General features: G+C 38.6%; 2 protein-coding genes across 4 annotated transcripts; both read right to left on the bottom strand.

The window, feature by feature from the left end:
- Nucleotides 1-700: 700 nt before the first annotated feature.
- Nucleotides 701-15,946, bottom strand: arhgap31 (Rho GTPase activating protein 31). The gene is made up of 12 exons (XM_085174861.1): nt 13,876-15,946; nt 10,428-10,530; nt 9,908-10,052; nt 8,608-8,690; nt 8,375-8,482; nt 8,137-8,273; nt 7,840-8,047; nt 7,620-7,741; nt 7,336-7,383; nt 6,504-7,136; nt 6,255-6,403; nt 701-5,934 (listed from the first exon to the last, which is right to left on the bottom strand). The coding sequence occupies exons 1-12, from the start codon at nt 13,973-13,975 to the stop codon at nt 3,934-3,936; spliced, it is 3,837 nt and encodes a 1,278-aa protein (XP_085030987.1). The 5' UTR covers nt 13,976-15,946; the 3' UTR covers nt 701-3,933.
- A 560-nt stretch (nt 15,947-16,506) lies between these two features.
- On the bottom strand, nt 16,507-27,847 carry b4galt4 (UDP-Gal:betaGlcNAc beta 1,4- galactosyltransferase, polypeptide 4). Of its 3 annotated transcripts, none has more exons than XM_085174862.1 (7): nt 27,726-27,847; nt 25,926-26,473; nt 25,517-25,749; nt 23,472-23,659; nt 23,194-23,316; nt 22,999-23,103; nt 16,507-22,920 (listed from the first exon to the last, which is right to left on the bottom strand). In XM_085174862.1, the coding sequence occupies exons 2-7, from the start codon at nt 26,185-26,187 to the stop codon at nt 22,785-22,787; spliced, it is 1,047 nt and encodes a 348-aa protein (XP_085030988.1). In that variant the 5' UTR covers nt 26,188-26,473; nt 27,726-27,847; the 3' UTR covers nt 16,507-22,784. The 3 variants fall into 3 exon arrangements, with proteins under 3 accessions (XP_085030988.1, XP_085030989.1, XP_085030990.1); XM_085174863.1 differs by having other exon boundaries at nt 27,465-27,811; XM_085174864.1 differs by having other exon boundaries at nt 27,592-27,811.
- Between the last annotated feature and the right edge of the window lie 13 nt (nt 27,848-27,860).

Below are 27,860 nucleotides of genomic sequence, written 5' to 3'. Positions count from 1 at the left end.
CTCTGAAGTGGTGAGCTGGACCTGCCGTGATTTAATAACAGTCATTGACACGCTGATTTATGTAATTTTTTTTGAACATTTTATTTTCATAGCTTTCTGTTGTAACAAAACTCATCTTATGTACATTACTTTAGGTGCCATAATCAGATAATTAAGGCAAAGCTCATCTCAAAGACTCCCCCCACTCCATGATTACACGCAATTCAATCAATAATTTTCAGTATCAACAAGTATACATGAGTTACAAAGTAATTAAACACTATGACACTAATCACACATCCAGGCTGTCCAAACTACAGTATAAAAACACTGCAACTTTTAATTACATGAAGGACATCTTAAATACAATTTAACATACAAAGTGATTAAAAAAAATCTTCTTTTTTTGGGCTGTTCACTCAAAAATAGCAGAAAATGTAAAACGGAGATGGTGTTATTCGACTTTTACACAAAGCACCATTAAGATCCAAGCACAGTGAATACAGTCAGCACGCACAAACTCAAGCTCCAGTTTACTGTCTGACGAGCAGCGCTGATCACATCATCAGATGACCAAATAAAACCCTCTCATTAAATCCAAAGTGAAATCCATTCAATCATATTACAGAAAAAAGTGACACAGGAATTAAAGCTCTTAATTCATGTGCTGATATATTTACTTTGGAAATAGAAATTTCCTTTTAAATACTTCTTTTTAAAAAAAAAAAAAACAGCCACCAGCTCTGCACTGAGCCTGTCGTTGCATGTGTAATATACAGTATCAGGTTTATGTAAAGTCACGTGAAACTTCATAAAGGAATAAATAAAGTCATTTTCCTGTAAAGGATCAGGCTTGAGATCTGTATTCAGGCTATTGAGAACAAACTAGGTTGACGTATGTAAAAAGGTCATAATCTCATGCGGTGTCATCACATCGCTCACGAGTATGGGACAGGTTTCTTTCCAGTGTCTGTATTCTGACATTTTTAGAAATGAGTGTACCAGAATCCAGACAGCGCTCCTGCAGACTCAGCTCTCTCCATAACAAATGACTAACCATCAGTGGTTAGTCAATGCAACCCGTGGAGCTTGCTTACAGACCGTATAGAGGAGCAGAAATCGTAAAGGTATGCTCGTCTGCTGTGGGTCAATTTTTCTTCAACCTTCAGCACAGTTCTGCCTTAGAGTTAAATCAGCAAACTATTCGAACAATTTGGCCTCAATTAAAATCTTGTGGGCTGGATTCTTGACTTGCAAATTGACTGGATGCAACTAACGGATAACTGAAATGTGCATATTATTATCTCACTGTTATTGTTTATCCCATGCAAAAACATGTGACAGGGCGGGTATGAACACAGGACAATTTAAAGTATCCAGATGACTCTGCTGTTGTTGGATGACTCCAGGATAATGAGACCGATCACAAGCTGGTACATTGATGATTTCATTACATTCTACTATTTTTAAAAAATTGAAGATAATTCTTATGATCCATGATTTTAGAAAATGTACTCATACACAGATGTTTACATCCAACATCCATTTAAATCCTGAAAAATGAAATGATACTAAAATAATCAACTTTATGGGAAAAAGGAGTGTTTATTGACTTAACTAAACAAAAACTAAATATAATTTTGCATAAATGAGCTCTCATTTGTTTTAATTTGCTTTTTTTGTATTGTGCAATGTATATTTTTTTTAGTTTTACACTTCCCCAAAACTCATGCATCAAATATCCATTCACTAGGGGTTAAGAGGGAATATCTTCAGTTTTATACATTTCTTGGAATAATTATTGCTTTAAAGCTGATCTTAATAAACTGTAAAAAGCTGCGTGTAAAAAAAAAACAAACCCATATTCTATCATCTGTCATATTTGCACATTGATAAAGCCACCTTGAGTTTATTGTATCATGCTTTCATTGAGGCTGCTTTGCCCTTTTCCTCAGTGTCATATTTATCTATAAAGAACAGAAACTCACTGAATCAAATGGTCTAACGGGCTGACGGGTGAGCCGCGTCTACGGCACCGCTTTCCATCGTGAGTTTCAGTTTCTTTCTTCTGGACAAAGGCTCCGAGTCCCAAAGTGCAGAACAACATTGTTTTAAAAAACCCAGCTTTGCTCCTGCAGCAATAACTCATTTACGCAAATCATAGTATAGTTATTTTAAAATCCTACATGCTGCTGTGTGGATCCTCTAGCTTATTATTTATGTCTTCATTATGGTACATTGTGCTTATCTGCTGTCCATGTATTTCTTTAAATATGCATGTGAGGATGGATTACCTACCTACTCCATACCAAACCTTCCTAACCTGACCATTTTGAACTAAGTGTGCCTGACTTGAATATTTCCATTTCATATCTTTAAACTTCTCCATACTTCTACTTTACTGAACTACATTTCTGTTATATCAGACAGATACAGCTACTAACCCTTTTATGCACAAAAACATCTACTAATCAGTGCAACAGATATTCCCTTCGTTTTCTTTCCTACTTCATTAATCATCTCCAGACGCCTCAGGTTTCACTTCTAACTGTGGTTGTAAAATGTGGTTTAGACACTGCTACACCAAATGACTCCATACAAATTTAAAAAAAAAAAATCACTCGAAGGGACATTTTTTTCAGAGGACTGTGTTGCTGGTGACATTTTACTTTGTCACGGTTCTGGGCCAGTTTGACCCAGTATTTTGAGTTATGTTTTGGTGTGTTTTTGCATTTTGGATTCTTTTCTTATTATGATGATAATGATGATTATGACTCTATGTTTCAGTTATTCTTGTTTAGGGATTAGTTCGTAGGTTTTGTTCTCATGTTTATTGCAGATTTAGTTCAGTGTCTAGTCTGTCTCCTTGTGTCAGTGTCGCGTCGTCTGTTAACATTCCTGTCATTCTAGCTACACGTCATAGTTTTTCAGTCTCTGTTCTGGTCATGTTCATAGTAATCTGCTCCTGTCATGTTCTCATAGCCTTTCATGTACCAGTCCAGAAGACTGTCCTTTGCTTTTTCTTGTCGTGTGCATAGCTCTTAGTTACAGTCCAAATCAGAGTCTTAGTTTTTCTTAGTCTTTAGTTGTTTCCCAGTTTAGGCCCTTTGTTTAGGTCATTGCCATAGTTTATGTTTGGTTCTTTTTGCTTTACTGTTTACCGGCCCTAATAAAGGCTCACTTTAAGTTCAGTAAACATTTTTACCTCCTTCGTCTGTGTCCGCACCTGGGTCCTCCAAACACCCTCCTCACGGTCTGCCCTCGCAGACCATGACATACTTTCATGTATAACTTGGATTTTGAAGCTGTGTATGGTTAAAATGGTACTTCAAGCCTCTGGATAAACAACCAGTTTTTCAACCCTGAGTTAAGATTTTGTTTTCCTTTTTTTACGGTTTAAAAGGTCAATAGTGATTTTTCATTCATCAGAAAATATTTAGCACAGCTCACTATTTCATCTATGACAAAAGCTGCCCAGCAGCCAGTTTGCAAGTTTAAAAAAAATGCAGTTTTAATAGCAAAAGGATGCTTTTCATACTTTCCAGTCTGACAGTGATTCTCTTTGACAGGGTAGGATTTAAATCTCAAATATATCATAGCACGCCTTGGGAATGAGACAGAATGTCTGTTATCCTAAAATGAATTTTAAATAAATTTCCTAAATGAGCTAAAAACAAATAGATGACAGCAAATCAATCTCTAACACAATAGAGACCAAAATAATAGACTAATGGAGACTTAAAAAAAACATTGGCTGCAGATGTCACTCAAGGATAAATGGCACTCAGGCACATCGTGGCTTCCTTTTCCTCTTTCCCACTTACTTCCTGTTTTTAAACCGCCTTTCAAGGAATGTGTGAGTCATACAATGTACAACAGGTTATCATATCATCTTCCTTAGGATCTTGATGTATCGCATCTATTTACATACATGGTCGCTGAGTGGATCTCCAGTCACTCAATCTGCCTGTGGCTCCTGCTGTCAAATATCATCGACCTTCTCTGTGGCTGGTAGAAGCAGCTGGTTGATGTCTCCAGTCTCTGTCCGCTTTTTGGGATAGTCATTTTATTCTGAAGAGCGATCCCCTCTGTTGTCCTGAAATTTTCGGCCATCTCTTTAGAAAAGACATTCGCTGCTGACGCGTCATTCAGGCTCTTGATGGGTGAAAGGAGCTTGCCGTCATCCCCCGACGTCGGATAGTCCATGATGGGAAAAGGAGGGCTGAGCAGGATAAGACTTTGAGGTCTCTGTCTGTTCCTAAAGGACGGTCTTTGTAAGAGGTTCCCTTTGCTGGGTCTGGGACAATCCACAAACACTTCCAGGCTGGGTGTGTGCCTCCTGGTTATCACAGGCAATTCTAGAGTGGATGAGATCTTCAAAGACTCGGCAGATTTCTCAACACTTGGCTGTTTTTGGAGTATGGGGGCTGGCTCTTTATTCTCCAGCTCCTCCTTTAGGTCTGACACGCTCGGAGGAGGTGCAGCATTGCTTTTCTCCGTGCTCACTTTAGGATTCTCCTTTTCTTGTTCCTTCACTCTGTCAAATTCATTCTCGGGTCTGCAGTGAGGTATCTGGCTGTACTGCACCTTTGGGGGGATGACAGGGACAGCTTTGGCCTGGCACGTTTTTATCATGAACGCTGTCCGCACAGAAGACACGCTGACCGGGGCTGAGTTTCGCCGGAGAGGCGCCTGCCGATCGTTCAGAAACAGCTCCAACTCTGAGGGCAGCCCGTTGTTCACAGCTCCAGATGAGGCCATTAGCCCCCTCTGACAGGAGGAAAACTCTGCTGAAGTACGGTTTTGCTGATTAGAAATGTCTCTGATATACCTATGTCCCAGATCCAAGTTAAGCGAACAGGGCCTGTGTTTAGAAAAGCATTTCTCCTCTCTTTTCTCTGAAGCTGCTGCCTCATACGACATTTGTCTATTAAACCTCTGAGATGACGCTGTGTTCTTCGATTTTGTTGTGCTGCACTTTTCCGTTTGAGGTTGTGTTGTGCTATTGCTGTTCAAGCTCAACCGTGTAGGTGCTGAAGGAACGTACATCCACGTTGTTTCTGGTTTGCTGTTTGTAGTCTGAAGAAGGTTTCCTGGAGAGCATTCGGTGCTCTTGAAGAACTTGTTGTTATCAGCTTGAGGAGATGAGCTCTTCTCCACCTCTAAGCTCAAAGTTTCCCCATGTGAGCTGAAGGGTGACAGGTGGTTAAATAAGTGCTCCACATCAGGTGAGTGGAGTGGGCTTGTAACCCACTGCTTAGTGGAGCTAATATCCTCCCAGGGCTCCACCAGGTCCAGCTCCTCTGAAGTCCCTCCTTCATCATCATCGAGGTTCGGCAGCTCCAGTGTGCTACGTTTCTCCTCCAAACACACTGGAAGCCTCTGAGGGATCTCCAACTCAGGAATCACAACTTTCTTCGCTCCATCACTGAAGGCATTTTGGTTCTCCTGAGGAATTTCGTGTTTGTGAGATTTCCTGTCTATATTATCTGCAACCACAAGAACATCCTCAATTCTTAAATGATTTATGACTTGCTCTGAACTGGCTTCCTTTGGACAAAGCTGGCTCTGCTTGGTGTAAACTGAGTCATCTTTGTTTAAGGGTGGGATTTTAAGATTCAGTTTCTTCTCTTTCTCATCCATCGTGTCAGTAGGCGGTGCAGTTTTGTGAAGAGACAGTAAGATGTCTGATTCTGAAGGCTGCTTCTTTGCGGAGACTTCACAATCACTCCGAGAGGTATTTGAAGACTGCTCTCTACATAGCAAAGACAGAGATGGAGAGCTGCGGCTGCGCTTCGCCTTAACATCCATTGTTAACTTAGTGTTCACACAAGTGCTTGTTGAGACGTTAACTTGTTTAACATTCTCATCCAGCAGGTCAAATTCGGGTTCAGTTATTTTCAGTTCCTGGTTTAGGTCAGACCACAGGTCTTTGCCAGTAGAAGATCTCTTATCCTGGGAAGTTATAAGGGATAAGCAAGAAAAGATTAGCAAGGAGTAACAAATTACAGCAAATTTACATGAGCAAGAACAACTGGGTTACCACACTAAAACATTTCTGGTATTTTAAAGCAGTGTTATTGGGTCTGGTTAATTCCTTTTTTTAAAAGTTGCACGAATCGGGGCTAAACCTGAGTAAATAACGTGACGCAAAATACTAATAATACTAGAAAATACAGCACCTATTCTTTAAAAAATATTAATTTCACAAATTATTATGGAGTGTTACACCTGAACTATAACAAAAGACAACATCTGTAATCGGAGATGATTACCAGTTGCTTCTCTGTGGGCAGGTTGTGCAGTTCTTTCCCAGAAGATGGCGCTGCATCTTTGCCTTCTCTTGCATTTGCAAGGGACTGCAATTCCAGTTGAGAAATATTCCTCTCTCCTTGACCGTCTTGGACCATTTCTTTCCTTATATCTGAATAAAACATGTTTTTTGTTTTCATTGCAACCGGTTACACAAGTATGACTTTAGATGTGAGCAACAATTCACATAAAAAAAAGGAAGATTGCCTTACCTTGTGACGATACCCTGGACGTCACCTCCTCTACGTTATTCTTCTCTGCTCTTTCCTGCCTCTTCCGTTCCAGTTGGGGGAAAGTGTTGCTCTTTCCACTGTTGCCGCTCTGCTCTGAAGTCTCTTTGCAGGGTTTCAGAGTAGCTGCCTTTTCTTTGCCGTGCCCTCTGCATGGCGTGCTGTTAGAGCTGATAACTGCTGACACACGCAGAGGTACAGACACAGCAAAAGGCTCAGATATGTTGACGGCTCTGCGCTGATGCCTCGGCGAAGACTCCAGTGGGAAGAAACTTCCTGGAAAGGAGGGTCGGGAGGAGCTGTTGTGCGAGGAAGCCGAGTACAACATCCTCCTGTTTTTTGGGGAGGTGGGCTTGTAGCCACCGAGGTCGTCACCTTTAAACACCTTGAGCTGCTCTGGCAGGTTTTTCTGAGGGGGCTCAGACCCCTTATGGTTCTCGCTGACATTCCAGCCACCCGTTGCCCCCCCAGTGTTCTTCCCTTTAAACTCCCAGTTTTGATCATGTTCGCTGATGTCACAGAGCGAGTCGGATCCCAGCGTTCTGGATTTTACATCCGGAATGAAAATACTGCCTGGTCCACCAGCTGGACTATTGCTTCCTGTTCTGTCATCATCTGCAATTCAAAGTCCACAAGTGATAAATATTAGCATAAGAAAATGTTGTGCCACACGATTTCTGAGAACTACAGCATATGCAATGGTACTCTTTTATAACGAAGCAAAGAGAAAATCTTTTGCTAAATTAAAACATCCAAAATTTATGCAGTTTGTTTCAGTTCCATGCAAATAGTTACAACAAGGTTTAAGCCCCACCTGTGTACAAGGACTCCATGCTCCTGGATGGACGGAGAGCAGCTTTTTCTGTAAGAAAACAAAAAAGAAATATTAAATTAACACTAACTAGCATGGGCTGGATATTCGCTTTAAGGCCTGCATAATTTCGAAACATCATTAAAGAAGGTCAAAGGTAAAGGCAAATCATCTTGTCCAACTGCTTCTAACTTGCTTGGCTGTTCATGTTGCCCGGTCTCAGAGTGGTGGGGACGTATATTAAGCTATTTCTCCTTTAAATAGTTCTCTCCTGTGGGAATCTTTACCTGTCATTCCCTGTGCTCTAATGAGCACACTGCCATTCCGGCTAAGTTTTCCCTTTGGGTCCAAAGATCTTCCGATGTTAAAGATAGACTTCCACTTCTTCGATTTCCCAGAAAACTTTCTCCTGACAAACGAAGAGAGAAGATTAAGCTCACTGGCATCTGTCACATGTCACAGCATCACAGCACTTTAAACACACGTGAGGCTGAGCCCAAATCTTACTTGTTGTCTGATATGTCTATGACGGTGTGATAGAGTGTGGCCGTGCTTGTATCAGGCAAACTGTTCTCTCGCTGGCGTTCTTTATGGAGAGGGTGGTCTGGACTTAAGGAGCGAGCCTGAGCTTCTTCCAAACTCATCAACTTCATTGGCCCACACTGGCCACTGATGGGGAGTGTGGCGTACTTTTCCCCACACTTCGAAACCGGTCCTGGAGAAATATAAAATGTTGTTTTTTGCGCTGGTAACTGAGAAAATGCTTCAGCTCAACATTTCTCCTCAGCAAAAGAAGTGTCATACCTTCTTTGACTTTAATTTGTTCACTGCTGAAGATCTGATCTGCGTGGTTTAAAATAAACTCAACCACCGACTGTTGTATCCGCACCTCCTGGAAAGCCATGTCTCCATTACCAGATGAAGCCTCAATGTCTTTAGATCTAAATACAGGAAATACAAAAACAAGTGTTGAAACCCAACAGTAAAAACTTGCATTGACACTGGATGGCGTATAATGTGTCTCAACCACATCTAAACTCACCTCAGCAGATTTGGAGCCCACACCAAAGCCAGGTTACGTGTATGCATGTTTGTTTGGGTGCTCAGGGTAGCGAGGTGGGACAAGTGCTTTGCAAGGTACTCCAGAGTCCTAAGGATAGGTGAGAAAAAAATGTGTTTTCACACTTATTTAAACACGATTAGTCAAACACAGTAAAGAGTTTGTCAGCAGGACGACTGTCACATCCATTAAAGTTTAAGAAATTAAAGGTTCACCTGAAGTGAGCAGTCGGCAGTTCTTTGATGACCTTCTGAATGTGTAAAAGTCTCTCATGATCGTCCTGGACTGAGACCACTTCCTGCATGCGAACCGCATAAAATAATTCACGTTAGCCTAATTTTGTTACTTTGAGATACATGAACGCCAGCATTCTTTTAAGTATATGTTAGAGGAAGTACATTAGAAGATTGTTTGAGTTATAGAGTACCATTATATTTTTTTAAAAAAGCATTAGCGTTTTATCTGCAGCTCTCTGATCATTAATCAGAGAAAACCTTAAAATAGCTGCAGAACGACTAGATTGCTCTGCACTAAAACAACATTGAACTTTCTTTTTCTTTCTTTTAATCTTAGATTACACTTGATATGATTAATGTTATAATTATCTGTAGGGTAAAAAAAAAATCTAGCTGTTAACAGACAGGCATAGGTTGGTATGTTTGCTGTGAAAACTAATGCAGTGGAGCTTCAAACAGCTGAGCTTTTGTAAGTTGCATTTAACTCAAACAGTCAAAGTACAAACAGTCCACCTAAAAATAACATTTTATGCAAAAAAAAGGAGCAACGTTTGCAATCTGAAAGCAATTTAGCACCAACTTTGTTCTTTTAAAGAAAACAATAAAGTTTTCTAAACTGTTCTTATGATGTTTTTAGTGCACCGTGCGAAGGGCAGATTTTTCCTAAAACACTGGAGTCCTGCAGTTTTTCAGGAACCAGCGGCATGAAATGTATGAATGCCAAGGTATGCAAATGCCCGTGAAAGTACACAGAACGCTGGGCAGAAAATATGATTCTGGTCTTAGAGTTTGATATTCCCGTTTCCTTCTTTCCTACTTTCCTACTTTCTTGCCTGCATTTTATCCAGAAAATTCACAAAGGTTCGGTGCTAAAAATCTGAATTTATGAAGATGTGATTACACTTTAACTGTGTTTTTCTAACTTCGTTGTGCATCTGATGCAACAGTGAAATGGACAAGATGTTTTTCATCTTTAAATTAAGTTTTTTTCATGAGTAACACATTTTTTGGAAGTGGTTATGGTTATCGTTGTCATTACTGTAAAATTACAGCTGTTATAAACATGAAAAAGTCTTTATGAATAGTGTCATTAGGTCAAAAAATACCATTTAAATGCAAATTAGCCAATATGAAGCTGATATCTGCTAATTGTACCCTTTCCTACAGGGTCTCTTGTGAGTGACATATGACCAGCTGAACGTGCAGTCAAACCACTTCTGTGTCACACAGGATCCCCCCTCCCCCATCACGACAGCAGATGTGACTTGAATGTACTCACGGTGAATTTGCTGTAGAGCTCATATGTGAGCAGAGGATTGGGTAGCTCCCTGAAGTACAGCTTACATAAGGAACCCACACAGTGGATGTCCTGGAGGTACACTTCCTTTGTAAGGTCAGGGCACGCCTCAGAACAAAATTCCTGCCTACACACAAACACACACACAGACTTAGCTGAATGCTTTGATTGTTTAACACCCCTGCTAACTACGGTTGCAGAATGTAGCTGGTAAGATTTAAGTCTATTCAGTTGACTTGTGTTATTTTGGGGGAAGAAATCACCAGCAAAGATGCTAAAAAAGATGCAAAAAAGATCTAAGGAAACATTTGCATAACGCAGATTATTTGTGTGTGTTGTTTCTTTCAAGAAGAATACATACACCAGTAACTGTTCAGAGAAGCTGCATATAAACAGAAGCGATACATACAGACCATCAGGATTAGTCTAAGATTTTAAATCGTAATTCTTAGCATGTCATGTCTAATTGTTGCAAATCTTCAAAAACGTATGGTAGGAGTACCTGAGACGCTGGATATTTGAGGTAACCCCCGACAGTCTGTAGATCCCGTCCACAATCCCATGCTTCTCAATAAACTCTGCACATTTCTTGAGGACCTGAGGAACTTCATTAAAGAAACAATGTTAATCGTAGAGAAACCTGAACAATTATATTTCATTGTGTTCCACCTTTTTTCTTCTTTTACACATATCCACATTGCATTAATCGGAAAAGCAAGGGGAGGAAATTGCTGTACGTTTAACTTTCCACAGTAACAATGCATACAGTCGACTTCATGGTATGTGGTTTGTTCCACTATGACTGTTTTCGACTCCTTGGGGCTGGTGATTGTAGGTGGACAGGAAGTTAAAAATGGTTTGTTTGTTTCAGAGGAAAGTTGACACACCCAGTCCTTGTAGCTGGGATTACTTACGACATTTCCTCTAATAGAAAACGGCTTTTGAAATGTTACCACTGACCTGCGCAGCTTTCTAAACGACGGCACATCACCTTCTGAACACAACTTTGTCTTGCTCCACTATTTTAAAACCTTATGAGAATGGACTGCAATTTTCCAGTGTTTGTTGAACCATACGATCCAATCGCAGCTTCCCTTTAACTAATCATGAAATTAACAATTGACTGCAAGTCACTTCCTGGGTCAGCTTACTCTTGCTTTAAAAAATGTCTGAATGATAGAAATGACCTCCAACATTTTATCAGATTTTTCATCTTCCGAGTTTCACGCAGATCAGCAAACTGCTGTCATTAATTATTATCATTAATTAACTGTGCATTAATGAAGGTTTATAGAATGTATTTGACATGTTTATTTGTCATACTTAAAGATGAAAGAATATAATTAAGGCATTATTATTTTAAATGAGTATTTAAGGTTCCTATACTGACTTACAAGTCTTAAAAGTATATTGCTACTTATGACTGAATGCCAGTCCCCAACTTATTCCATTTGTAGTTATATTGGCTGTACAGTAGTGTAAACGTTTGCTGATATTAGCCGATCAGAAAACTTATAATAGTGGCAGGTGTTGAACTGTTTAACTGTGTCTTGTCAGTTTCATCCTGGCTAAATAGTCAAAGTGTGACAGGAAACTGAAAGCAGTGTCCGAAATCAACTTTTTGACTTATTGCCAAAGGAACTGGTAGCTTGGAAAAAAGCCATGCATATTTTTCAACACCACAGTTCCTGAAAAATTGCTTTTTCATAGATACTTACATATACACACTTGCCATTGCTACAAAACTACGTTATTAGGTTGAATACAAACTTAAAGAAGAGGCCATAATATACTTTATTACAATATTGTGACATTATTGTGTTATGTTGTAAAATAAACACACTGCCCCATAGAAGGACAGACTTCTTTAGTCTCTACAAAGTTTAGTCTTTATACTTATCTTTATACTCACTCATTAACTACTTCCATATAGCTTAGAGAAATTAGCTTTGGAAAAAAATGCAACTTAAACATAAACACAGGTCTCAGGAAGCTAAAGGTTACATTCCAAATTAAAAGTCTACTTATATCTGTTGATTGGAAGGTGTTCTTTTAGCACTCTGACTGATAAGGGCTAAAATAGTAAAAAAAAAAAAAAGAAAAAGAAAAAAAAGAATACCATGTTTTTGTTTGCCTGACATAAAAGTTTGAATATAAAACAAATTAAAAAGTTTTAATCAACATTTAGCTTTTTTAGATATTGAATTTTATGTAATGTTTCAGTTTTTTCGTACAAAACGAATGATCTTGCAAACAAAACATAGACTGTGTCCTCAACAAAATGAATGCCTGAATATTACTTGCAGGAGTTAGTCTCTCATTCATCACCACAGACACCAACAATCTGCTATTTAAATTCTCTTCCTTCTGACTTAATTGGACTTTTAATAGCATGCTTGTGGTTAAATTCTGGACGATGAGGCACTCTGGAGTTTCCATTTTGTGCCTCCGCGTTTCCCGACTTAGAGAAGATTTCTGGCTCTCGCAGAAGGACAAAAGGCAATTTGATTTTCATCTGTTTTACAAAGAAGCCTCTGAAATAGGATTTGACAGCATGTGGCAACAAATCAATACACGAAACTTTGTAAAAAAAACCAAAACAGGTATTTGCATGTCTTGCTACTGTCATCTTAAATGTTTCATTAAACACTGAACATGTTACAGAAACAGTGTTGTACGTGGACCAAAGTATTTGATGCTGTTATTTTACACAGCCAACATCACATTCCTAATGTGAAAAACTGAAAAAAACCTTACTTCATCTAGACAGGAAGTGTCTGTTTTAAACTTTCTTGGCATCAAATCAATATTTATTCATTAAATATTATCAACTATTATTTATCATTTGGGTTTTTTGACAGTTTAGATTAAAGTTAATCTTAAAAATGCAAAAGTTGAGAGTATTTTCTGTCAAATACCATTTATTGTAGATGTACAAGTGTGCTGAATGCATTATTGTCACTTGTGCACAACGCTGTGCTTTTAAAGCTGTTTCAGCACTTAACCATACCAAGTAGAGCAATGCAGAAAACACTTTCAAATGCGTCAAAATATGTAGGTTTTTGAGTCTTTACTCAACTTATCATCTATGTTGTGTTGCTGTGAGTTTGCCGGTTGCTCTCAGGGGTGTGCAGTCACTAAGAGTACAAAAGCCCAATATGCTTCCATGACATAGGAGTACAACCTATACCTCCTCCCTCACTTCCTGTGTTGAATACCCCGCCTTGCAGTGTGTCCACTCTAACAGGTCATCTTTAAAGTTACCCTCTGCGTAGCTATTCATATCTGCATGTGGGAGGGTTTTTTCTTCACTCTTTTCATATTTAACATATGATGTCAAACCTCGCATATGACGGTCGTGATAAAAGAACGAGGATGACATAAACGGACACGAAAAACCCCAGAAAGCTAATGAAAACCCGGTTAGTTGAACAATTTGTTGAACAAGTCAGGAAGTCTTTGTTTCTGGTCTGTTTTTCTTGGCTCGTTATTTTCTCACAGAAGCAGGGAGCCACAGTCCTAGCAAGTCTTTTGGTAGGCACAGAATTACTCATAGGAACTATAGTCACCATAGGAAACTGACACAAAAATGTAAGAGCCACACCCAACGTCGCAAATGACCATTTAATTTAGTCAGTGGGTGAATGAATGACCTTACTACATGTAAAATACTTGGATACATACAGTGTGTATATGTAACCGCTGAACAAAGACTGTGTTTATTACATGAAGGAATGTTTTGTCTTTTGCTCATACAATTTTTTTTGTTAAAATAGCTACAACAACATAAGAAACGACTAGTAAAGCCTATTATCCTCATTATCTTCATTAGCCTCTATCTGTATGGGAAATACTTATTAATAGGAATAGTTTGAAGTTTAGTAACAGCTCTGGTAAAGTAGAATTAGATTTCAAGGAAGCAATTTTTAAAAAGAAAGAAAAGAGTTTACCATCTTGTCCTGAATTCTGGAGATGTTCTATCAGGTCACAGCCGAACGCATTTTCACTTCCTTTCTTCTTGGTCTTCTGCTTCGTCCCTTTATTCTTCATGTGGATCCAGTTAGTAGTCCAGATGATTAAAGCAAAAAGTTCCTTGAGAGCACACAGAATGATCCATATGACCTCTAGAAAGTTGAGTTAGTGGATCAAAAAGCGGCCACATAGAAATCCCAGCAAACAGCTCCCAAAAAATCTGCATCCGCTCACATTCTGTCTGACCACACACTGGAAGAGGAGAGGAGAAGTGACGTCACTTTTTAAACTTGAAGTCCTTTAGAGTGTTGTCACTTCAACAGAAGACCAAACACAAAAAAGACACGGTGTGACTGTAGGTTCTCTAGAATGTGGCATTATCTCTGAAAGCTCTGCAGAAACTGCGTTAGGATCCGTCGGTTTCCTGTCGTTTTTCTTTAACCCCCAACCAGTCTCGCTCTGCTCCTTCTTTCTCCTCCTCTTTTCCTTCATTCCACACTGTCTCCTTTTCTTCACAGATTCTCTGTAGCTAAGGCGAACATGCGTCAAGAGGGGCAAGACCCCCCCGTGAAGAATGGCCCTAGTTTTACACAGATTTCTCTAATTTCACAAAGAAACACATTCACGTAAACGTGTTGATTTGTGGCAGTGGTATGCCTGGGATTTTATAAATGCTGAGACTATGCAAGGGGAGGGATGTGAAGTTAAGGGAGTGAGAACAGCTGACACTTGTGTTTCTCTCCTAGTTTAGTAATTACTCTCCTCTTCTCCTTATTTTTTTTAATGTGCCCAAACTTGGAGCTAACGGGAAAACTTCTCTCTGCCTTCCTGAATGCTCCCAATGTATACAGTTTCCTGTGCAAAGAGCCCCGGCTCGAAAACAAAAACAGACGGGTTCTGAAGGAAGAGGGAAGTGGGAGTTGACTGAAGTAAGGGCCTGAAGGGCACAGATGGGAAATGGGGGGAAATGGGGAGGGGTGGCGTGACGAGATGGACAACACATGGTTCTTGTTACTAACTGCAACATATGTAATCTTTGTCTTTTTCAGCCGGACTTCAGTTTCTATTCAAACAAATAATGACTTAATGGCTAAAACACTGAGTCGTGTTAGTTATAGAGTGTAAATGATTTCTATGTAATATTTCCATGTAATACAAACACAATTGCAGGGGGTCATTATGCCCAACTCCATAAATAGTGAGTCTATACATTCACCTGCCACAATATAAGGTACACCTTATATGTACTGGGTTGGGCCCTACTTTTGCCTTTAGAACTGCCTTAATTTTTCATGGAAACATTCCAGGGTTTTGTCCGTATAAATATGACAGCATCACACAGTTATTGCAGATTTGTCAGCTGTACATCCATGAGGTAAATCTCCTGCCTCTCTCCAGACATCAGAAGATGAGTACGCTGTAGCCATAAAAGTATGGGCATGGTCAGCATAATATTCAGGTAGGCTGTGGTGTTTATGCTCAGTTGTTACTAAGAGGCCCATAGACCACTACACCACTGACATCATTATGAACTCTAAATCCACAATTTCTTGTTTTTCAGACTATTCTCTGTAACCCTGAGGTTACTCTGAGGTGATTGTGTGGGACAAAATGCCAGATCAGCGATTTGTACAACAACCATTCTATGTTCAAAATGACTGAAATCTGCTGCTACCCCATTCTGATGCTCGGTGTGAACTACAGCAAATCATCTTGACCATGACTACATGCCTTAATGTGGTGAGTCACTGTGATATGATTATACCTAATAAAATGGCCAGTGAGTGTATTCTTGAGCGTTGTGGAACTCTGACGGTTTAACAGGGAAAATTACAGACCCCAAGAAACATATTCCGCAAATGAGGCTTGGAATTTTAAAGCCGTGAAAAACTGAATTTTCCATGAAGTGACATTTTTGGACATAATCGCCGATTCCCCCTGACAAACCACCGAGTGCAGTGATTTATTAACTATAGACATTTATCGAATTAAAACCATTTACTCCTGCCAGAAAAACATGCATATGCAGACACCAAAGAGCATGTTAAACCAGCAACTTTTTCCTATACAGAAATAAAACGCTATAAAATAACAAGCTGCAAACCAAACATTAAAAACATAAACCTGGTATCACTTTTTAATGGTAAACCAGATAGGGAGTAGTGCTGCCTTTTACACGTCTAGGAGATATGCAGTAACGTCAGCATTAATCTAGAGTTTTGCTTTTTGTCCACCCCATGACTTAAGCCTAATAAGTCTAATAATCATGCTTCTTTTAGCTGTGTTCTGGCCTCCTCCTGCTCCCTGGGGAAATATCTGGCTCCTTGGCTGTTAAATGCTCTGCTCTGTTTACCAGCTCATTGCTGACATTGTCTGCCTCCCGCCCAGTCGCTAACACGAGCAGTGTGAGTGAACCAAAGTAAAATAACAGGCCGGAAAACCAAAACAATGAGTTGACAGAAGCTCGAATTCTCAGTAGAGCAGAGAGAAAACGGCAGACTTGGGTGATGATTCTATGCGGATTCTTTACATACAAATAATCCTTTGTTTCTATAAAACATTAACCACCACTTTTTACTACAGCTGTCAAAAATGCCAGTTTCCATGTCTTTCTTTTTTTTCCCTCTGAGAACATTTTCTTAATCCATCCATCTGTTCTCACTTCTACGTATTTATGAAAACAAGGAATCCTTTTCCCAGGATCTATTTGTTCTAAACAGACATGGCTGATACTGACATTCAGGCACAAACACACGTACACACACACACACACAAAATTCAGATTCAACTCATCTGACCTGCGTAACTGAACAGTTTGAAACAACTGGAGCAAAAAGAGGAAACTTCCACATACTTAAATGACTGTTCTGCTACAAATAGAGATGAGAACATCTGACAAAGGAGCTCTTACACAAGCCATATAGTATTTAAAAGCAAGAACAACGAGGTACACACTGTAGGTAGCTGTGGACCTTTTTTTTAAAATATCTGAACTGTGTGGTTTGTTTAGTAGATCACAGCTTGCAGAGTTGATATTTTTGTGAGTGTTTTGTGAATGTCACATGTGAGCTACATGACCAAGCTTGGCCTCAGCAAGACAAAGCTTTCATTCTGCACCATAGGAAGAGGAGATGACATCATGCTGTTCATACAAAGCCTCAGACATCCCGCTCTTTCTTTGCACTGGTTAATAATAAAAAAAAGTGTCTATGCTAAGAGACCATTTCATTGTGTGTGCGACTAATAAGGAGTTATTCTTGTCCTTACTTTGAGGCTTTTAGAACATGTTCTCAGAGTGATGCAATGCCTTGGTAGATCTGCAGCACAATTTGGCTCCAGCTAAATGTGGAAGAAGGGAAATGACACAACTAGGGAGAAAATGTTCTTTACATATACAAAAAACTGTTGATTTTGCATGAGGATATAAGGTTTTCAAGACAGAAGATTGATATTTCAGCTGTATTTGATGCGAGACAGGTGGCTATGTTGGCTTTAGTGATTTAAACAGGCGTGAGGTGCTATGTCAATTTGCTTAAACTATATCAACAGAGAGTCTAACTCTTTGTTTGCATAGCCTATTCATGCCAAACCTGATTAGGCCACGTTTTCTAACTAAGCAGGAATATTAGAATCCTAGAAAATAAGATATAAGTTCACATTATTTGAACATCAAGAAAGATCATTTATTGTTTTGTTTTCTTTTATTGTTATGTTCCATGTCTGAGCTGTGTGTCTTTGCACAGCCAAAATACTTAATCCTGTTATTATTATTATAATGAATTGAGGCCACTGTTGTCCCAGTTGTTTGGCAATAAATGCAATTTTCTTAAATACCTTGAGATGTCCTCTTTAAACTGGAAGTTGTGCTCTCCACGCCCTCCTCTGGTCAAATCTTTGCACTACAGCAAATTGCACAGTGAGGTTGTGCTTCTTATGTAATGCACAGTTACAACAAATTTGCATAGATATGTTCAAAATTGAATGCGTCACAAACAGCTGGACATTGCAGGTCTTTACTGAACACATTCAGTGACCGTTCACTGTGTAGGGCAGTGATTCTGGTAACTCACAGACCTCTGGTAGCAATAACCTGCATTTTCTTTACCTTCTTATTAATTATGAACATTAAGTGCCCAATAGTACTTTGACTTGACTGTTCAAAATTTTTTTAACAAGTGCATAAGATCAGGGTCCTGTGGTAATCACGGGAAGCCCAAACAAGGACATTTTGGTATTTTGTGTTGATGTGCAGTGCACTTTTCCTCCAGATATGGTAGAAGTCATTTCCAAAAAGCAAAACTTCCTTCCTTCGTCCTCTGAGATGAGCTGCAGATGAACACTTGCTTTTGGTTAATTATTTTCCACAGTTGTTTTTCCTGTTATCCTCAGGTTCGGCTTTTCATTTCTCTCAGATGTGCATGGCGTGCTCTTCATAAGATCTTTGCAGACTGCTGTTACTAAATAATTTAGAGCAGGCCCGAGTTCCCTTCATTTGTACATAATTTGTCTTATTGTGAAACTGATAAACACTCTGCTCTCCAGACGTGCCTTTGAAGTCTTTTCCAGCTTTGTGCATATTTACGGTGCGGGAAATAATTATTTGATCCCCTGGTGAATTTGTAAGTTTGCTCACTTAAAAAGAAATAAACAGTCTCTAATTTTGTATTAGTTTAATTTTAATGGCGAGAAAAAGAAAAACCAAATAAACTAAACCAACTAAAAATCCAGAAAAAACAATACATAGAAGTTATAAGTTGGTCACCAGGTCTGCACACATCTCAGGAAGGATTTTGGTCTACTTCTCTTTACAGAAACTCAAAATCCTTTAGTTTTCTTAGCCAAGCTTCAGCTTCCTCCACAGATGTTCTATGGGACTGAGGTCTGCAGACTGGCCTGGCCACTCCATGATCTCATGAGCTCTTTGGCCTTACCCATGAAGATTGAGTTTGGACTGGAATAAACTGATTCTATAGGAAGCTGTGCTTTATAAACTTAAGTTAAGTTGAGATCAGAAGTATTGTGATTGATTGATTGTATTCTGTGTGGCAATGTGGGGGAGACATAATTCTAGCTAAGTTGTAGGGAATCAAATGCTTATTTTACTCAATGACACACAACTCAGAATCAGAATCTTTCATTCCATGCACACAAATCAAGAGTATCTAATAAATACAACATAAAAATATAAATAAATGCATGCGTGTTTGAGTAATTGTTGATTGAACAGGTTAGTGGAAGGGGGACAGACGGATGTTCATTAATTGTTTACGTACAATTGTAACAACCCTGGCAATTGTACTTTTTTCCCCCAGTCTGTTTGTTTTAGCTTTTTTTGTATTGTACTGCCTTCCTGGAATAGGTGCATGCTGGGTGGGATGTGTCCCTCTGGAAATCTTTTCATAACCTTGTAATTTTGGGGGGGATTTGATATTTTCTCTCTCTGCATTAAAATAGAATTACCATAAAAAATATTGACATAATTTCTAAGTTCTGATAAATGAATAAATCTTTCCTTCTGGCTTTCCAAGCAGACAGTTTTTTTTTATTGCTCCATTTAGAGTAATTTGTCTATAACCCATACCTCCACTCTCACACCCTTATTTGACACACCTCCTTTTTTGGAAATAAACAACTCATTAATCTAAAGGTTTTATAATTTTTCAGCCAGTAAATGATAAAAGAGTGTTTTTAGTAAAGATGAGAAAACTGGTTTTGTATTATTAGTTTAGCCAGACTGTATTTTTTATATTAAAACAGAGAAATACCTTTTCCCCATAAATTAAACAATACAGTATATTGTACAAGATGATCCCAAACTGTATTTTAAACACTGAAACACAAAATCATAAAACTGTTCATAAGAGAAAATATTTTTATTACGTTGTCTAAAGAGAAAATACCATTTCAAGTCAATCAAATTGTATCCCTTTTCTTCTTCAGAAATCCCATAATCCAAAACAAAAACAAAAAATTCTAAACACAAAAACTACACAATAAAACTACTTTGAATTTCAAAGTATAAAATGAATTCGAGAGTTTAAGTTTAAGGTTCTTAATGCTACAATATCACAACATGATTTTGTCAGTCCTGATCAAGTTACAGTTGAAAATGTAACTACTTCAAATGTTTCAGATATATAAAATAAAAGATTTAAAACCACAGTACATATAAAAACAAACAAACAAACATAACATTCATCAAGGAGTGGAAATAAAACTACAATAACAGACAGTATGGCCACCAACACAGAGAACTTGTATTCATAATGGCTACAACACACCGCAGATTTAAAGAGTAGTTTGTTCATCAACAGTGCAAGAATTCACACACACACACACACACACACACACACACACACACACACACACACACACACACACACACACACACACACACACACACACACACACACACACACACACACACACACACACTTCATTGCGACCTGTAACTCACAATCGTGTAACAGCAGAAGTAATCTATATCCCAGTATAGTTACTAATATTGCTCATTGAAAAAGATACAAATAAGAACATATCTTAATAGCAAGTTAACAGCTATACTACCTTGCATTAAAATAAAAACATATGACAAATTTGTGTATCAAACAATGCAATGATCAAAGCACGTATGCAATTTGCTCCAGTCTGAGATGCCCGTAAATAATAATAATAATAAATAATCCACCACCCAACATTTTCTACTAGATAAAAATCAAGCATGTTAGTCATTATAAGAACCACGCTGCATCAGAAAACATGGCTCATGGGGCTAATTTTGTAGTTGTGTGTATTAATGCAGCAAAGCTGTTTTTCATAGCAATTTTAATGTAGGATCATTTACTGTGATCCTAGAGGAGCTTACAGTGTGCACTAAAAACACAACTTAAGCATAGTTGACCTTCTAATTGACCAATATTCACAGTATTATGGTGTGAAAATGCACAGGTTTCATCAATAGCAATCGTGATAAGACCTATACTGTCCTCTACTTGTTTTCAGAATGACTGGTATAATTAACTCTTTTACATCACCCTGTTTTTTCCCTAACTCTTAAGTCCTTTTATTTTCAAAATAACATGTCTGAATGGAATCCTTTATATATTATTATTGCATGAGATTTTAATCTTTCTGCTTAATCTGATGTAGTAGTGGTGAAAAAGACGATTATCATGCTGAACTTAAAGTGGTTGTTTACCACTCACTGAACAAAGCAAGCATAAAAAGCATACAAACGCTAGAATACTGCTGCCAAATTTAGAATAAGGAAGACCTTAGATAGCATCATTACTATGATTACTGTGATTTTACTAACATTCCAAACATGTCCTTGTTTTTGCTAGAAAAGTGAGAAACCAAGTGTTGAATCCCATAAATACAGGTGCAATTTATCTATAAACAACTAAATGATGATTTAAATGTGTGCTGTTTATTAGGCACTTTGTGCTTTTGTATTTAAATTACTTTTTAAGTAGTAATTTAAGCTAGTTTGTAGTTTGGGGATGTATCAAAATTAATAATCCAGCTTTAGTGCGAATTACATTCATAATCCAATAATCAACTGCTATCAGACTTGAACATTAACTGTGTCAGATGTCTTCTCGGTTATCCGACTCATGAGCCAGTTGCTCAAGTTAAAGTTAAAGCTGGGGGAAAATATGCTGTGTTAGTGGAGTGGAAAAACAGAAGCAAACATCTAAGAGGTGTTAGATCGAGATGCATGTCAAAAAATCATAACAATCGTAACTGCCAAACTGTAACTGTAAGAGTTAAATGATATTGCACTCATAATAAAAACACACAAGATACACGCCGTTAACAAATGTTAAGGCAGGAGCGTAAATTAATCAATGTTTGGCAGCTGAAGCCCTATCACAATATTTGAAATTGCCAGGTAGGGTGAGGCAGAGCTGCAGATAAGGAGAGGTTTATCCAGCAGTAGCAGCACATTATAAGCCATCAGTTTGTTTTCTATGGGAGCTTGTTTCAGTTTACTTTAATTGCGCCCCTCCTCTCCACTGCTGCACTGTGTATGTGTCTCTGCTGAGCTCGGCTTGTATTACAGAGACAGATAAAGCAGAGGGTAGGCCAGACAGGTGAAGAAAGTGTTTCTCGAATTGATGGGAACTTATTACATGTAATAAATGTGTAATAAATATCAATGACTGTAAATCCATCTACACAGTTTAGTTTAGTTTAACCAGAACCAAGCAGTTATCCAGTGTGCTCCTGGCACTGTCAATACTGATGTCCGCCATGATAATTTTCTCTCCCCTAAGCATTTGTTTTTACTCTGCTTCTTAACATGACAGACTGTAGAGGTGTGGACCCGAGTCGGGTCTTTCACAAGAGCAGAGTTGAGGAATGCTCATAAATCAAAAGTTAGCCAACTGCCAACCTAGCAGCCAACTGTGAAATGCCGGGGTTGGGACTAAGTTGCATATTTATGGTAGATAAGCTCATAAAGGCTGATGAGGAAAATGTGTAGTTAGCCATTGTAAGGCACAAAGATTATTTAAATGGAGAAAGAAAAATGGGTACTGATTTTAACTATCATATATGACTTTTTTAAATGGTTTAGACAATTTCAAATGAGGGATTTGGATACTTTTCTGACAAAAGCTAAACTTTCCTTGTCAAAAAAATCTTTGGGTTTTTTTGCATGCTGGTAACACCATGAAGATTGGACGTAACTCAAATGTTTTAGCCAACTCTGAATGCAGCTGCTGGTTTAATTTGATTCTAGTATTTAAACTAAATCAAAACAATGTGCATTTTGCATGCTCAACATATTGTCTTCTGCATGTGTAGCAGTTTTCCTGCACTCTGGTATCTGTATATATAGCAAAGTATTTTTTGGTCACAAGAAGGCTTTCTATTTAAGATTTCAACTTAATGGCTTGCCAATGTCCACAGTAACATTCACATAGAGAGGCATCCTCTCAACTGATAAAGTCTTATATGAGCAGCTGTTGAGTCCATCTTTCCTCCATGACTGTGGTGTTCGACCCAACAACCTCATCCTGAAAAGCACAAACCCATACTATGAAATGACCTGTAACATGCTACACACACGTTATTGCCATCTCTCCACTACTGACCTGTCCCGGTTTACTTCATTGCCACTGTCTCGTTTGTGAAACACCATCGTGTAGCGAGCTACGTCAGCGGGCGGCCGAACGATCTTCATTTTCTGTAGCTCAACCCTGAATGAGACAAAACCACGCATGCTGAATGAATACGTACTACCAGCAATGTTTAAAATGTAGTCATGTTTTCACTTATTCATGCCTCACCTGATGCGAAGGTCATCATCTTCTCCACCCCAGCCCCAGTATGCATTTGAAAACCCATTCACTTTAAAAAACTGGTCTCTGCTCAAGGCAGTGACTCCTCCAAAGTAGCCTTTATAACGCAGCCTGAAAGTGAACAAACATGAGAAAAAAATTAAAGACAATAAAACCTCTGAATGCATCATCATAGGAAAGAGAATGGCACATGTGGAAAAACAAAGCATTGCTTTTTTCCATGGCTTTTCATGACTTACAGTAAATTTCCTCTTAGTCATTCTTACCTGTATCCTGTTACATTGCGGCCAACCACCAAGTGTTTGGGCTGCGTGTCACAAACATATAAATTATGATCATTTTCAGGTACCAGGTCCACATCATGGAAGATGAAGCAATCCCAGTTGTAGTCTTTTAGTGCCTCCAAGTATCCAATATTTAGTAGCTTGGCACGATTAAACGTTACGTCACCAGCCTTTAAAAAAAAAAAAGAAAAGAAAAAGAAAGTACAAAGATTACAACATGCAAGACACTGTGGAAAGTTCAGAGCTTGTTGCAGATGTCTGTGTTCTCCTGGTGTATGTGATGGGCTGCATTACTCACTGCAAAGAAAAAAAAAAAGGCTTTTACATGTAAAAGTGATTAGGGACAAAGTATGATTTAATGCTGCTTGTTTGTGTAAGCAGAAATAATAATCTTGCATATCACTGCATATCTTTCTTTATCAAGAATAAAGTTATTCATTACTGAAAGCCTATTATAGCTATAAGTAATGAATAATCAGCCTATTTTGGGTGATTTGGCCTACCTCTGAGACTTAAAAAAAAAAAAAAGCAGTCACCCTGAAAGTGACAAAAAAAAATTGTTTCTTCTATCCAGTTTTGGGTTCCTCCTGTACAGAAACCGTAAGGAGGGTGAATTCATTTCATATCTAGGGCTACAATAATTCACTGACTAACTCAAATAACTCCATCCATCCACTTTCCTCCGCATATCCAATACAGTGATCCAGGGGGGCTGGAGTCTATTTCCAGCTACCATAGAGCAAGAGGCAGGGTACTTTACTGGACAGGTCGGCAGTTTGATGCAGAGCTATCATAGAGAGACAGATGACCAGTCACACCCACATTCAAATCTGTGGCTAAATTAGAAACACCAATTCACCTAACCCCACTAAATGTGGAGTGTAAGACGAAGCTGGAAAACAGAGGGTTAGTGTTAGGCTGAACAACAGAAACTTTGCTCATAAAGGCCCTGGCCAGATGGTGGTTTGAATTGAGGGCCTTCATGTTGTGAGGCAACAGTGTTAACCACTGTGCTTGCCCAACTCCAGCTCGAACTTAATCATATAAAAAAAAAAAAAAAAAAAAAAAAAAAAACCCCATACATAGGCCATAAAATTTTAATCCACTGAGTGGGGCTATTAAGTTGGACAGCGGACTATTATTAGCATTGATAAGATTAACATCTTTACTTATTCTTAACTTCTGGAAACATCCGTAAGAAATGTTGGAGACATGAGAGAACAGATCAAATCTGACATGCTTGCTTTTCCTCTTTGCAGTCACTACATACATGCAGACACACCCACCAAATCTATGTCAAGATGCCAGTCCCTTTTGGAGGACTTTTAATGGAATCAGTTAACAAACACTACAGCTTGCTGTGTGGTACTGACTGTCCAAGAGGTTTGTGCTTCAGTTTTAGCGATTGAAATTCTAGTACTTTACTAACAGGGGTGCCTGTAGTATTTTTTCATTGGGATGGGCACATGGGGCCATTCGGCTGGCACATCAAAAACAGAATTTCCAGTTTAATTATGCTGTTGTAAATTATAGTTTACTTGAAAAATATGGCAAAAAGAGAGAGAAAAAAAGAATAAAAAAAAAGAATATGGCTAGTTCGTTTCTTGCTATTAAAAGTGGATATCACTGAAAATAGGTAGATATGAAAGCCAAATAAGATTTTGAATTCTATAATAATGTTTTTTAATTGTTTGAGTGATTGACTGGAAGTCTCAGCCATGGCTTTAATGATTCTCAGCTGAGCAGAGGCAGTTTAAGATTCACTCTGCCAGTTAAGTTCAAGAGCTAAATTAAAGTTAACTCCAAATAAAAGTATTAGATCATGTAAGAGTGTGAACTGTTGCCTGTTGGGTTTTCAGAACACAGTTCCTTCAGTGTTACCGGTTATATTTTTCCTAGTAATGTTTATAGTGTTACAAAGTAACACTATGTATATAACCAGGAAGTCTCAACAGCTTTATGCAAAATAACCAAGAAATGTTCCACAAGCATTCCAGCGTTCCACTGTGCACAAAGGTGACAAATACCTGCTGGATGACATAAATGGCATAGTGTAGTTGCTGTCTCTGCAAGAAGGGGTGCAAGTGATGCAGGAGGTAGAGGAGGTGTCGCTCTCGGTTGCGATGAGGGATGAGGATTGCTACGCTCTGCCTCGCTGTGCAATCCGAGGGCTCATACTCGCCTTCATTTACTTCTTTGTTGTCTTTCTCTACATCCTTCAGTTTCAGAGACGACTCAAAGGACAGTTTCACAGCCCCCACTAGAAAAACAACATTCACATGTTTAACAGTGAACATTTGTTTTAATGTGTATTAACACTTGTTAACATGACATAACATGTTCAACAAAAAGGGTTGATTGATGGATTCCTTGAGTTACATGGTAGTTCTTTCATCTATACAAAGGCATCTAAATAGCATTTTGTTCTATACTTACTCAGCAATGGCGACTCCTGAGGGCACTTGGTTTTTTGTGGTGGCGTATTTATTTCATTAGCTGCTTCTATCTGCAAGTCGACCTCGTTCCTCTGACTCTCTTCTTTGACATGAGTTTGTTGAGTGCCGGGGTAATGCCAGATAGGTTTCACCATCTCTCTTGAAAATATTGCTATCCATGCCAGTACTGACAGCACAAGAATCAGGAGTATGACGTACTTGCTCTTGCGTGAAATCTTCCTCGAACTTGAACAATAGCCCATGGCTATGTGACTTTGCTGATGTGAAGGCAGAAAAAGTGAATGTAGATTCTGTAAGCTATAGTTTACGCTACTTCTTTCACAAAGAACGTTTCAGCAAAAACAGTGACAGCCATAAATTCGCTGACCAGTCATCCCATGCTGATGAGACATGCTCCTTGACTATATAGAAACTAATTATTATAATCACTATAATATAGAGCAAGCACTTATTTGTGAAATTCCATTGGTGAATCAGAAAACTCCACTTTTAGACAGGCGGCGGCCATAAGCTTGAGCACTCCACCAACTGGGAATAGATGAACAGAAAATAAAAATGTTAGAACCAAAAAAAGGGTGCGTTTTTGCTTGGAAACATGCAACACATTTTGAGGGCAGGTTTTAGCTAACAATATGTGACACATTAGCAGGAAAAGCCACATTAAGGAACCAGTTTACCGTGTTACTTGAACTGATGCTTCTACTTTCTGAACCTGTACTACCACTTCAGCAGATTATTGTTCAGATGGTAGCTTCGCTGGTAAAGTATTCATTACAGAAAATTACTGCATAATAAAACAAACTATCCCGTTTCAAAAACAGAAAATGCCCGAAGATATAGAAACAGCTGATAAGTTGATCAAAACTGTCAACTGCTTGTTAATAGCAGTAATTTCCTTTAGATCCTCCTGAGAACCAAGAAAAAAAAAGCTGAACCTTTTTTGTGATTTCCTTCCTCTTTCGAACTAAAAGATCCCAGCCAAACACATGAGAGACCAATTGAAAGCCCTGGATGCCCTCCATTGAGTACATCAGGATTTAGTAGGGTAGCTCAAATAAGTCAAAAGACATAGACCAAAAACAAATGTCCATTACAGAGGAGATTAATGAATGGGCTTTTTTTCCAGGTCTCCTATTTAAACCAAAAACATGTAAAACAGAATAACACTCCAGTTTCACTGACATACTACTATAATAATACACTCGCTAAATCAAACACAGATGCCATCAGCTGACATAACAATTAACGCTAACTCATATTTTCGTTATCATTATTATGATAATTTTTTTAACTCACAACCAGCGACAAACAAAACACATGAAAGCCATTATGCTATTGCTAGCATGGTTGTCCTCTCTTGGGATACTAGCAGGATCGTTAGCAGGAAAGCGTTTTACAATTTAAATATTAATGTTTTGCCATTTTTAGTAAGATTTCTCTGAGTTAATTTTGAGAACACAGTCAAGCTAACGTCGACTAGTTCGTCCATAACACGAGGTGCAGATCAACCGAACAGTACCTTTGTGTTTTCCTTATACTGGTGCCAGCTCCTCTCTCTTTTGACTGCAGCCCTTTTTATGATTACAGAAGCTCACAACTTACACGTTGATGCCCTCACATAAACTCCACCTGTAGTTATAGCTTACCTGCTAGCTAGCTGACGAATGCGGATGTAACGGTTATTAAAAATAAAACATTGGCATTAAAAGAGACACGTGTCTTGGAAGCCGAGTACAGTCTGGCCTTATTTCAATTTAGCACAAAACACCAATTTCCTTACCTGATACTTAAGTAGCCTTTCATAGACTACAACATCGCTGTAATTAGCCCGTCTACAACCCCACCCGTCAAGTAAACGTAAATTAGTAAATTAGTAAGGACTTCCGTTCGACGCATTTCATAATAAAGTTTTACC

The sequence above is a fragment of the Neolamprologus multifasciatus genome, chromosome 10 (assembly GCF_963576455.1).
Source record: "Neolamprologus multifasciatus chromosome 10, fNeoMul1.2, whole genome shotgun sequence".
Lineage (NCBI taxonomy): Eukaryota > Metazoa > Chordata > Actinopteri > Cichliformes > Cichlidae > Neolamprologus > Neolamprologus multifasciatus.
Note: the sequence above shows the minus strand (reverse complement) of the source record. Positions and strands in the feature narration are given on the sequence as shown.

Coding starts and splice junctions, on each gene's coding strand:
- b4galt4 (XM_085174862.1), bottom strand. CDS start 26,187: ATGGGCTATTGTTCAAGTTCGAGGAAGATTTCACGCAAGAGCAAGTAC. Junction 25,750..25,925: donor TCAGGAGTCGCCATTGCTGA/GTAAGTATAGAA, acceptor TTGTTTTTCTAG/TGGGGGCTGTGAAACTGTCC. Junction 22,921..22,998: donor AATGAAGTAAACCGGGACAG/GTCAGTAGTGGA, acceptor TGTGCTTTTCAG/GATGAGGTTGTTGGGTCGAA.
- arhgap31 (XM_085174861.1), bottom strand. CDS start 13,975: ATGAAGAATAAAGGGACGAAGCAGAAGACCAAGAAGAAAGGAAGTGAA. Junction 8,691..9,907: donor AGCTCTACAGCAAATTCACC/GTGAGTACATTC, acceptor GTTCGCATGCAG/GAAGTGGTCTCAGTCCAGGA. Junction 8,274..8,374: donor TGGGCTCCAAATCTGCTGAG/GTGAGTTTAGAT, acceptor TCCTGTATTTAG/ATCTAAAGACATTGAGGCTT.